The sequence below is a fragment of the Carica papaya genome, chromosome 9, assembly GCF_054855325.1.
Source record: "Carica papaya isolate Zhongbai chromosome 9, ASM5485532v1, whole genome shotgun sequence".
Taxonomy (NCBI): domain Eukaryota; kingdom Viridiplantae; phylum Streptophyta; class Magnoliopsida; order Brassicales; family Caricaceae; genus Carica; species Carica papaya.
The window spans coordinates 13,513,322-13,526,043 of record NC_142317.1 but is presented as its reverse complement, the minus strand read 5'-3'; the positions used below and the strand labels follow the sequence as shown (position 1 = coordinate 13,526,043).

Below are 12,722 nucleotides of genomic sequence, written 5' to 3'. Positions count from 1 at the left end.
AAACTACATTACATAAAATTAGGAACGGATTTTACTTTGGGACATGCAATCCTAGTCGCCAATGTCACCACGCGCCATCACACGCGTATCCCCGAATATGCCATGCACTGATGATCGAATCAGCATGCATTATCGCATGCGGTGCACCAATATCATATTTGGTCGTCAAACTTCCATTTTTTCTTCTTTCTCTTTTTTTTCTCCTTCATCTTCCTCGTGGCCTTTCCCTCTCATCTTCTTCTTTTTCCTTTTTTTTCTTCTTCTCTTTCTCTTCTTCTTCTTTCTCTCTCTACCCCATTGTGTCTCTTATCTCTTTTTTTTTTCTCTAACCAACAACAATTGCTCTCTTCTTTCTTTCTCCTTCATTACGGCATCGCGCAACACTGCGTAACCTTTCTCTCTTGGTCGTCGACGCCGCTCAACCCTTCTTCTCATCTCACAGTCGTGTCTCTCTCTCCTTAGTTTCTCATCTCTTTATATTTTTTTTTCTTTCTTTTTCTGCTTTTTCATTACTTATATATATATATATATATTATGGTTACATGTTTCCATCTTCTACTCCGAGAGTACAACTTTGGATTTTTCTTTTTTTTTTTCTTTAATTCTCCTTTCTTTTGTTTAATTGTATATATACATATACATATATATATATATTCCACATGTTTTGTTTTTGTTTTTATTTTTTTCTTTTCTTTTTTGTACCCACTCGGACACCAGCTGGGTATTACATCCCCACTACACGTGGACACAAACATTTATTCTATTAATTCAATGACCATTCACATACCTCGTCTGATAATAGGCGTCAAAATACACAACCACCTCAATATCTCGTCTGGTATGAGCATAATTAAAATGATTTCCAACCCCTTCTAGTATGAGACTTCTCAGTCCTCTACGACTGAAGGTAACGTCCACGGTAGGGTCAACCTATACACCAAGTCTGTACACTTTTTTTTAAGATACCCCGTAAGCCCCTTTCATTCAACACTATTAATTCGTGCATAACTTTTCTTTTATTTATTATTTAACCTTAAGAGACATGTGTATCTGTATCCCAAATAACACAGGTATGGAATTCATAGTTTAGGGTACGTACCTAAAATAAACATGGATTATATCGACAAAAATGTATTATATACATAATAAAATGATAAGACAACATAGATTAAGAACTTTTATCACGTTCGCTGTAAAATTCAAACAAATACATTAAAGTAAGCAGTACAGTGAATAAATAAGTATAATAAACAACTGAAGAAATAACTATAGCAATTAAAACTCAAAACAGGCATAAACTGACCAGTTACTTACTCTATTGATAACCTGTACTTTAATCAATTAAAGCACTACAAATTAATTAAAAATTTCATTTATTATTAGTTTAGTGTCAATTTAACCGTAACAAAAAAAAAAGAGTGAGAGATTCTTACCTTGGGTCAGTGTTCAGAATACTGTCTTTTTCATTACGGTTCCTGGTGGTTCTCAGTTCTTAGATTTTCTGGGTTTTCCTACTAAGATCAAAATGTACTTCAAAATAGTGTGAAAATATGTTAGAAACAACAAAAAAAGGGCAACAATCTCACTGAGGGGTTGGGTTGGGTTTCCAGCGAGGCAGCATTGTCGTACTCTGCCGCCTGGTCCTCCTTCTCTAGTGGCTCCTCCTCTTGGTCAGACCGTTTTTGGCCGGTTCTCGATAAAAATCTATTTAAATCACGGTTAGCAGGTGTCTATTAGCAAAAAAAGAGGAAAAAAACTGAAGCTTACCAACAGTTTCAACTTTCCGATGCGGTGATTCAATTGAGCTCTACCACTTCTTCCTCGTGGGTTGCGACTTCCTTTAGTTACCCAGCATCGAAAACATGTTAGATGGCCTAAAACGGAGAAACGAGAAGAACGTGAAAGAATTTTGGGCTTACAGAGTGTTTTCCTATTTTGGCACGGTGGCACTAGCTTTCCTCCGGTGGTTGGTTTCCTTTTCGGTCACCCTTCATCTTCTTCTTCGATGGGTGCGTCAACTAGGGTTTTGGGGAGCGGGGTAAGAGAGGTTTAAATACCTCTCTTTTTCTAATCTCAGTTGTCCGCTCATGCCTACTTGGATCAATTAGGACCATCCGATCTTTCCTATTTGGGCCAACCTGAAATTTTCTCCTTCATGCATTTGGGGTCGTTTGATCGATTAACTCCCCGAATCAAGACCATCGATCGTGCGACTGTTGGATCCGTCACGTGGGTGACCAAGGCCATTCATTTGAAATCCAGGTGGGACATGATTTGGGCCATCTGTGTGTGCGGGAGTGAACACAGACTGTTGGATCGACTTGACACGCGGATCGCCAGCGTGACCTCCTGCGTAGAGCCCGTATCGACACAACACATCTTGATTCGTCGTGTTGTTAACGTGACCATCCTACGTGGTCCGTTTCCTTTAATTTACGAATTGACCCTGATTTTTTAATTTTCTTTTAAGCGTGCTATCTTTATTTAGAAACTGGCTATTATTTTTGAAAATTATTTAGAAAATGTCCAAAATACATATATTTCTAAAAATAATTAAAATTACACCTTATGCTTTTTATTATTAATTAAAAAAATAAATTTCATCATCCCGAGTCAAGTTTTCGAGTTCGAGATGTTACAAAGACTGATAAGGATATAAATTACCTAAAGAAAGTTATTAATTAATTACTTTTTTCCTCACAACAAATGAAAAAAGAGATTATTTTTTTAAGAATATATTATCTAATATAGATAATAATATTGTTAAAAAGAAATAAAATGAAAAATCAAATAGTTTGTCGTTCTGACAGATCGGTTTTCTCTACCTTTTGGCATATAAACCTAGTTTTTGTTTTGTTCCAGCAACGACATCATCATGGCCGATGAAGTAGATTTGGTCGCTCTCTCCATTACAGAAACGGAAGAAGGAGGATGGGACTTATCAGAAGGAGGCTTCATTGTATGAACTGTGTTTAATTTGACGATTTTTTACGGAGGCAATAGTAAAATTTGTCCCTATGAAGAACACCCTCGCTGATATATGACAGCCACTTTGGTGCGTTAATATCATGGATCTGGGGGCAGGGAGGATACTGTTTAGGTTCTTCTATGAAGTGGATATCCAGCGGGTGATTAATGACGACCCTTGGACCTTTAATAATCACTTACTGGTCACCCATAGACTACTCGAGAATGAAGACCCTCGCATAGTGGACATTGATATGAGTCAATTTGGGTGCAAATACACTCTCTTTTAGCAGGCTATATGTCAGAAGCAATGGCGAGACAATTTGGTAGTTTCCTTGGTGAGTTCATAGATTATGATGCCAAGCATGTCAGTAACTCTAATCCGACTCGTATGCAAATTCGGGTGGCCATAGACGTCTGTAACCATTGTTCAAGAAAAAGAAGTTAAATTTGCATAATGGAACCACCACATATGCTCTCTCAAATATGAAAGATTACCGTTGTTGCTGCTACATATGTGGAAGGTTGAGACACTTTAAACACTTTTGTAAATTACTCATTCATTCGAAAGTAGCAGTGATCAAACCAGAATGGGTGATTCTCTTCGGGTGAACCCCTGCCGCATTCAGGTGCCAGCGATTCGGTGGTTGGGTGATGAGAAGGGTGGGCAACTTCCAAGATCAGAGGTGGGTATCACGAGAAATAATGAAGCTGGGAATCAATCTTGGGTGGAAGATGGGGGTCGCAGATTCAACGAGATTTAAGTTTTCAAATGGTTAGTTTCTCGGAGGGGCGGGAGATGACTTGATAGACCACGATACCCTGATGAGCCAGAATGAAACAGAAGCATTGGGCCTAGCTAAGTCTATACATATTGCGGCCCAGTTCAAAGAAATAACAGTAGCTTAGGATGAGGGGAATAAACGACAAAGACAAACATTTTTTATGGTTGAAGAACAGGGGAATATATCGCTGAGAGGTGAACTGGCTATGTCTCTGGTCAAACCAACACTTGATAGATCGGTGAAGCCTATCCAATAAGCTCATCGGAAACCATGAAACCACTAAGTTAGAACTATCGAGGACTTGGCAACCCCCCCCGGTTAATGTTAGCACTTCACAAACTCATGAAGAAACATAAGCCGGATGTAGTCTTTATAATTGAAACCTTGGTCTGCAAAAATAAGTTGGAGACGATCAAAATAACACTATGTTATGATGGTATGTTTGGAGTTGACAGAACAGGAAGAGGAAGAGGGTTAGTAGTATTTTGGGTTCATTCATGTAATGTGGATATTCAGTCATTTTCAAAGAATCATATTGATATGTGTTTCCACCGAGATCAATGACATGATTGGACGTTAACGGGCTTTTATGGAATGTCCCAACGTCACCGCCACAGAGAGACCTAGCAACTACTCGAACATTTGGCAAACAGAAGGAATACACCATGAGTTGTAATAGGAGATTTTAATGACATGTATGAGATGGATAAAGATGGAGGAGCAGCATCATCTCAAACACTTATAACTAGCTTTCAGGAAACATTAGGAAGGTGTAATCTTAAAGACTTGCCATTAACAGGGTACGAGTTTATATGGAGTAGAGAGAGAGCATAAAATATTATTCGGGAGCGGATAGACAGTTGTATGGCTAACGATGTGTGGATCAACCAATTTCGGCAAGCTAGACTTGAGAACCTAAACACCAATTTCTAATCACTCACCCATTATTTCATTCTGTGATAGGAGGGAAACAAGTCCCAGAACTAAACGGTTGAGGTTTGAGAATGCATGGTTACTCAACCTTGAGGTAAAAAATGTCGTTCGGAGGAACTGGTGAGGCATGTATGAAAATAATATTTTGCAGTCCATCAGAGAATGTGGTGAGAGCTTACAAGAATGGGGTTGGAACTCAGTGAGTAATCTCAGGAAGCAAAAAACAGAATTGTATAGAAAGCTCCTACGGAAGCACAGACGTCGTCCTGCTCCTGATAGAGACACTCTTTATAGCCTTAACAGGTAGTACATTCAGGTCCTGGAATAGGAGAATGTATTTTAGAAACAGAGGGCAAAATCATTTTGGCTTCAACATGGGGACAGGAATTCGAAATATTTCTACTGCCAAGTTACCCAACAGAAGAGGCGAAACCATATGACAGCTTTGAGAGGTGATGATGGAGAATGGATAGATGATCAGGAGCCCCAAAGCCATATTGAGACTTCTTTCAAGGACTTATTCTCAGAATCAGAGGGCGAGTGGGAATAGGTGGTGAAGGTAGTCACCAGTAAAATAGACGGCAGGGCTAACAAGACATTATTAAAGCCACTTAGTACGGAGGAGATTAAGATTGCTGTTCTATAAATGCATCTGGATAAAGCTCCAGGCCCGGATGAGATGAACCCTGCCTTTTTCCAAAAATTATGGGGCACAGTTGGTGAAGATGTTGTGGTAAAAATTGGTTTGAATAGATAACGTTGTTGGAGCCTATAAATGAAACCACCATAGTGTTTATTCCTAAAACATGGAGGTCGAAAACTGTATAGGACCTCCATCCGATTTTGCTTTGTAATGTCATATACAAAATATTTTTGAAGATGTTGTCCAACAAGTTGGAGGAGTTGTTGCCGAGTCTAATTACGAAAGAATAGTCGGTCTTCGTTCCCAGCAAAAGCATGACAGATAATGTTTTGCTGGCTTTTGAGATTTTGCATAAAATGAAAACTGGAGGGAAGAGGAAGAGAATGGAACTGACAATGACAATTGACATTAGTAAATCATATGATTGCATTAGATGGGATTACCTAGAAGCAGTGTTGATTAAATTTGGGTTTGACAGAGCATGGGTGGACATGATAATGTAGTGTGTAAATTTACTAACCTACATAGTGAGTCTGAATGGAAGGATTTTAGGAAAAATCTTAGCTATTTATATTATGTACTAAAGGCCTCTGTTATTCAACAAAGTAGAGTTTAAGGGGGCAATTCACAGAATTAAGGTATGTCCCCGTAGCCTGCTGTTATCTCATCTCCTTTTCACCGAAGATTCCTTCTTCTTTTGTGCGACGACAGATGAGTGTAATGATGTGAGAAGTATTCTCAGTCAGTGTGAGACAACTTCTGGGCAAGTTGTTAACCTCAAGAAATCTAATATCTACTTCAGTCCCAATACACCATCTAATCTCAAGAATTATATAAGAAATATTTTTGGTATTTATAACCCGATTGATCATGGGAGATATTTGGGTCTGTTGTCTTTGAATTGCCGTGGGAAACGAGTAGTATTTGCCTTCATGAAGGATGCACTACGTAGGCGCCTTCAAGGATGTAGCCGTAGATTTCTGTTAAAGGCGGGGAAGGAAATTCTGAACAACTCTGTAGCTCAATCCCTTCCTACATTCTGCATGAGCATATTTCATATCCCTATAACGTCCGTAATGAATTATAGAAACTTATGAATAGCTTCTGGTGGGGAAAAAAGCAAAATGGCAGACTAAAATTGCACTGGATGTCATGGGAAGTGCTTTGCAAGAGCAAGAAGGAGGGGGGAATGGGTTTTCGCGACTTGTATGACTTTAACTTGACCATGTTAGACAAACAGCACTGGAGATTATTTCAAACACCAACTTCTCTTCTTTCCCCTGTTCTAATGGCTAAGTATTGTCCACAGGGTGAGTTATCGTAGACATCTTTGGGTAATAATTTTAGTTACACATAGAGAAGCGTGTTTGCTGCAAAAAGTTTCCTAGAATCTGGGATGAGATGGAGAGTTAGTACATGCGAGTAGATTAGAGTGTGGAGTGATCTTTGGCTATTGAGAGAAAGCGATCACATAGTTAGGAGTCCATGCATAAAGGGAATGGAGGAGATGAGAGCATGCGAGCTTTTGAATAAAGACCTGATTAGCTGGAATGAAGGAATGGCCAGGGGAATATTTGTTGAGGAGGAAGTAGAAGAGATCCTAACATCTAACTAAGTCTTAGATCAAGAGAAGATAAAAGCATTTGGGCGCCGAACAGGTCGGGGAGGTATACAGTGAAATCGACATATATCTATTTAAAGGGAGGGGTTAATTCACATAATGAGGATTTGCAGGGACTTTGGAAGCAGATGTGGAAGACGGAACGTCCTCCCAAGGTCAAAAACTTCACATGGCGACTACCGTCTAATTCTTTTCCAGTCAAAACCCGCTTGAGGGAGAGAGGTATTAATATGTCGCTCACTTGCCTACGGTGTGATCAAGCCAAAGATTCAATCCATGTTTTCCTCGAGTTTAATAAGGCAAAAGGATGTTGGCGGTATTTACAGTTTGATCCTCCAATGACTCAAAGCAGACATATAGTTGAAAGAGTACAACAATTCATCCACAAAAAAACCGCACAGGAAGTGGCAGCAATCGTTTGTTGCATTTGGTTGGAAATGAATGAATTTGTTTGGAATGGTAAGCAGTTCTCTGATCATACTTCAATTTATTCCAAGAAAAAAAGCTTGCAAGAGTGGAAGTTGGCACGAAAAATTGAAAACAGAGGGGTTTGAGCCAACAAGTGCAGAATGTCCCAATCGTTTGGCAACTCATAGAGCCGGGGTATTGCAAATGCAATATTGATGTAGCGGTATATGATGTAGGTGAGAAGTGGGTTTTGGTGCTGTAAAAAGGAACTGGTGAGGGTCTCCCAATTACAGTGTTCTCAGAAAAGTTTCAAGGAAGTTGTTCTCCGTTTTTGGCTGAGTCGCTGACCTGTAGAGGAACGTTGCAATATATACATGATAATGTACCAGGACCCAACACTGTAATACAAAACTGGTTCATGCCGTCCTTCAGTCAAAAAAAAAAGAAAATCATTCTGAACTTGGGTGTATAATCCAGCATTGCAGATATTTGCTTCGGGATAGGCCAGATGTATTGAAAATATGGGTTAGACGAAGCTGTAAAATTATTAGATTGGCACAGACGCTTGATTGTTTCCACCTCTGGGATACTCTACCCCTAGAAGTTGCAAGCCTTTTTTTAACTGTTAATGAAAATGGTCATTTAAAAAAAGTATTTATGTAAAACTAAAAATAATATGCTAATATATTATATTAAAACAAAATGTTAGATTATTATCTATTCAAACTTTAGAATATAATATAAAATAAAATTAATGTGATAATATATAATAAATTATTTATTTAATTATATATATAAATAAAATGTAATTTGTAATTAACTAAAAATTATGTAATATGTAGTTTTTAAATAAAAATAGTTTTTATGATACATAATACTTATTTATTTAAATCTTATAAATATAAATAAACTTAATTTTTAATTAATTATATAATTATAATTTGATAATAAAAAAAACTTTTCTTGATTGCGGTCGATTTTCTTGGAACTCGTTTCGGCCTCCTCTATGCAATTGCTATTTCCTACCAGGCCCCTCATCAGAAGTTAATTACATTTAGACCCAAGCCCATTTATTTATTCTTTTTTCAGAGTTAGATCCCCAAGCCCGTCTTTCAATATCAAAATGGCATGAATTTATTCAAACCCTCTGATTTCGTTTTCTTTTTCCCCCACTACTCTCTCTTATTTTGCCCTTCTTGTCGAGCCAAGCAAGCTCCCTTTCCACTGGATTTCCTTCTTCCAGATTCTGGTACTTCAGCACTGTCTTTCATTTCTCTTCAAATTGTGGCTGTTACTAGGTCTGTATCTGTGGCTGTTTTTTTCAATCTTGGAGCGTTTTGGGAAGTGGGTTCCGGGATCAGTTGATGGTAAAACTTTCATAGGAAAACTGAACCTATTTCTTTATGGGATCAAATGGTGCTGCTTTAGGTATTCTATGTTAGATTCACTAATAGCGATGGGAATTTTGTTAGTTCTCCCTTCTATGGTCGAAGATTTCAGTATGGAATACATGGTCTTTTACTTTGTATTATTCGATTGAAGAAGTTGGTAACAGAGTTGATCAGTAACAAAGTTGATTGAGATTATCTTGTGTTTTCATGGAATAAATCCCTCATGGTCCTTTTAAGCAAACTCTAGTTGGAATCCCATCTTATATGATCTTGCTTAAAACAAATTGTAATGAATTCGTTGTTCTTTTATCAATAAATTAGTGGGTACTACATAGATAGAAATGGTAACCCCATAAACTTTTGGTGATTGAATAATAGAGAATTTTCTTTTCCTTACATAAGTAATATTTGGAACTTCCAACTTTTTGATGAAGCTTTTGTCCTCTATATATATTGCATTGGTCTAAGTTCATGACTCATGAGTAAATTGCAGTCACAATAGGTTCACAAGTACTTGTATATATGTTTTATAAAAAAAGAGGACTATTTACACATGATATTTTGGGTTGCACAATAATCCAGGATTCTGGTTATAATCATGTTTTTGTCAAGATTGGTTGGGAGGAGATTCTTGGCTGCTGCAAAATCAGAATCATCTGCTACCACTGGGGCTGCTACTTCTACAGCTAGGGCAGGAGGCAACCCTCTTGAGGAGTTCTTTGAGGCAGATAGAAGCCAAGATGAAGACAAGCCTGTTGTTTATGGTACTAGGTTTTACTTCCTTGATTCCATCTGCTTCTTACTTTTGACTATCAGATAATATGTTCTGTTAGCCCTAATTTTAAATACATATGAATCATGAATGCCAATCAATTTCAAGGAAGATTTAGCATGAGAGAAATTTGAATTTGGGAATTATAATTTACATGAAGCAAACTTAACTTCACATATAGTGAGCTAGCTGTTACCTCTTTATTCTTTTCATGAATTAATTGCAGAAAGAAGATGAGGAAATTATTCTGAACTATAATGGCTGTTATATTATGAGTCATACTCTTGTCAAATAATGAACTCAAGTACCTTTTTTCTTAGTTTTCCAAATGGTTGAATCCTTCAGTTTAGTTATTTTTTGGTCTGAAATAAGTTAAGAAAAAAAATTGTGTCATCATGCTTCTCAATTGAGTGCATGTACTTATAATTAAATTCTTCAAAATTTCTTTCCTTAAAGCTTCTCTGCATTCAGGTCGAAGTTGGAAAGCTTCAGAACTGCGCTTGAAGTCCTGGGAAGACCTTCATAAGCTTTGGTATGTATTATTAAAGGAGAAAAACATGTTGATGACTCAACGGCAGATGCTGCATTCTCAAAACCTACGATTCCCAAATCCAGAGCGCATTCCGAAGGTACTTGGCACCTTTTCTTTTATTTAATTCCAATTCCTTTGCCAGTCAGTTACTAAATCATGCGTGGAGATTCTCAAACTTTTTTTTTCTTTTTATTGAATATATTCCTTTCTTTCTATAAAATATTTAGTGTTAAAAAAATCTGCTTGCAGAGATAAGTTAGTACTTTGAGTCAGTTGGCTGCATTTTGCTGCAAACTATTGTCTTGCTATATAGCTTTTGGATTATGTTCATATGGTTGACTAGACTATTGCTTAATAACCTTTGACTATCTGGAATCATATGTTAGGTCCTTAGATTGGGATGTATTTCTGGGTTTGAATAGAGGTAATGTTCATTAAGAGAGGACCATTCGATTTCCATAATGGCTCATTAAAAGAGAATGCTTCGATCTCTGACGTTAATAAAAATCTCACACTTCTTTTTGAGACAAATTCTGCTTAGTAATTGTTCAGTCAAACATCTAAATTTATACAAGAAACTAACTGCTTCTAAGGAATAGATATCCATGCTGAAAAAAAAGTTTACATAGAAAACTAACTTCCTTATCTGTAAAGAAAAAATAAACAGATCAGAAACTGGCTATAACCATCTATCCCAACTCTTCAATTCTTTTTCCTCTTCTGCCTGTGCTTAAATTGTTTATATGACAGACCACTGAATATGTTTGCAATTTAGTTATATTATTCTCCACCTATCACATCATTCCCATCTGCAAGAATGAGGTTGTCAACAAGCATGAAGGAAAGAAACTGTTGTCAGAAAGTGTGGAAGTCACTCATTATTGTTGACTCTGTACCAATACCAAGGTTGGGAGTTAGTTATGGGTTGAATATCCTGTAAGGGATCATTAAGAGAGAACTCTTCAATCTCTGAGCACTGAGAAATTCACACTATTTTCAGGCAAAAGTTATTTGGCCTTTATATAGTCCAGCATCTAAATTTATACAAGAAGAAACTACTCCTTAGGAATAGGTAACTTCCTTGCTGGAAGGAACCAACTTCTGCATCTGTAGGAAACAGAAACAACTTCCACAGCTGTAAGAAAAACATAAACAGATCAGTAACAGACTTGAAACTTTCTACACAAATCCTTCAATTTTTCTCTTTTCTCTTTTCCCCATGTGTAAACTCTCTATACACCAATCTACGGAATGAGGATGCTTGTATTGGAGCGTAATTCTGTTGTTCTGGTAGATCGTCCGTAACTTTATGCTATCTGCTTCTTGTTGCATAAGGCAGTGCTTTTTTTTTTGTTTTTTACCAGCAATTCCTTTTGTGCTAAATGATGCCTCTTGCTAATTTATATGGATTTTGGGTTTCTAATTCCTGTGTTGTGCATTGTGGGCTTCTTTCTGTTTTCCTATAATAGAAGAAACAACATTTTGCTAATTGGATTCTTTATTTCTAATGGCAATCAAATCCAGGTGAGGAAGTCAATGTGCCGTATAAAGCATGTACTAACTGAGCGGGCAATTGACGAGCCAGATCCCAGGAGGTCTGCTGAAATGAAGAGGATGATAAATGCTTTATGATATGTTCTATGCTTGTCTTGGTTCCTAGGGCTACTGTTGTTGCTGGATGTGATACTTCAAAATTTTGTATGTTGGAATTTCATCCTTCTGGTAATTTATAAAACATGTGTTTCTTCCACACTTAAAAGTTTTATCAGTGGTTAGGATCAACAAATGATTTTTGTATCTGTAGACCTACTGTGTGTGTTGAACCATTGTTATCAAGTAAATGATAACAAGAAAGCAGTGAGCTGTTGAGCTTTCTAATGTTACCTTGGGAACTTGTAAATTATATCAAAATAAGATATAAATGATGGGATATGGCATTATGGTGTCTGAGAAAGTGCCATGACTAAAATGTTGCCGATCCAAATTCTCCATGTCAATGAAGGTATGGATGGAAGGCCATGAATCATCTTGAATACCATTTAATGAAATAAGCACATGGTTGTGGTGACAGAAAAGGTAGCATTTTTCCCCCCCCCCGAGAATTCTGATGAAAAGGTGATATGGTTTAAGGAATTTTCTGCCATTATCAGGGATAAGCACATTTTGGTGGATCATAGGTTGTAATTTCTAGCCTTTTCTTATGTCTCCCCAGGCAGATTGAACAAATTTTTTTAAAAGTTTTTTATTTTTGCATATTACTGTACCTTGTAATTTTTAGATGCCGAAAGCAGCATATAGTTGAATTCTTGAATTTTATGCCACACTCTCTTAAAAATCATCGAAGTGTCAATTACATGAAACAGTTCTATCGAAGCGTCACTACATGAAGAGGTTATTCTTTTCTATCTTTCATCCAAATCTTAAAAAAGATCTAGGTAAGGCTGGTTCTTGTCATCTCTTTTCCATCCCCACTTTCCCAGCTAAGTGCCAAGACTCATATATCTAGCAACTATCAGTAGCATGGTCCCGGCCCCAAAGAGTATGTTATTATTGTTCCAAAGAGGAGAGCCAAAAACATGTTTTTATTCTTGGCCTCACAAGCAAGCAATAATGTTACTGATAAGGGGAATTGAAGGGGCCCCAAATTGACCCTTTTGCATTACAAACTCA

At 37.2% G+C, this 12,722-nt stretch overlaps 1 protein-coding gene and 1 pseudogene across 2 annotated transcripts; both read left to right on the top strand.

Annotated features, from left to right (window-relative positions):
• Window positions 1-2,702: 2,702 nt before the first annotated feature.
• Window positions 2,703-7,853, top strand: LOC148240048 (uncharacterized; annotated as a pseudogene).
• Window positions 7,854-8,449: 596 nt separating this feature from the next.
• Window positions 8,450-12,036, top strand: LOC110810115 (uncharacterized). 2 transcript variants are annotated; one of them, XM_022036187.2, is made up of 4 exons: window positions 8,450-8,606; window positions 9,331-9,512; window positions 9,992-10,149; window positions 11,577-12,036. In XM_022036187.2, exons 2-4 carry the CDS (start codon window positions 9,347-9,349, stop codon window positions 11,682-11,684), a joined length of 432 nt encoding a protein of 143 aa, XP_021891879.1. In that variant the 5' UTR covers window positions 8,450-8,606; window positions 9,331-9,346; the 3' UTR covers window positions 11,685-12,036. The 2 variants fall into 2 exon arrangements, with proteins under 2 accessions (XP_021891879.1, XP_088067856.1); XM_088211730.1 differs by having other exon boundaries at window positions 8,484-8,724.
• Window positions 12,037-12,722: the final 686 nt, after the last annotated feature.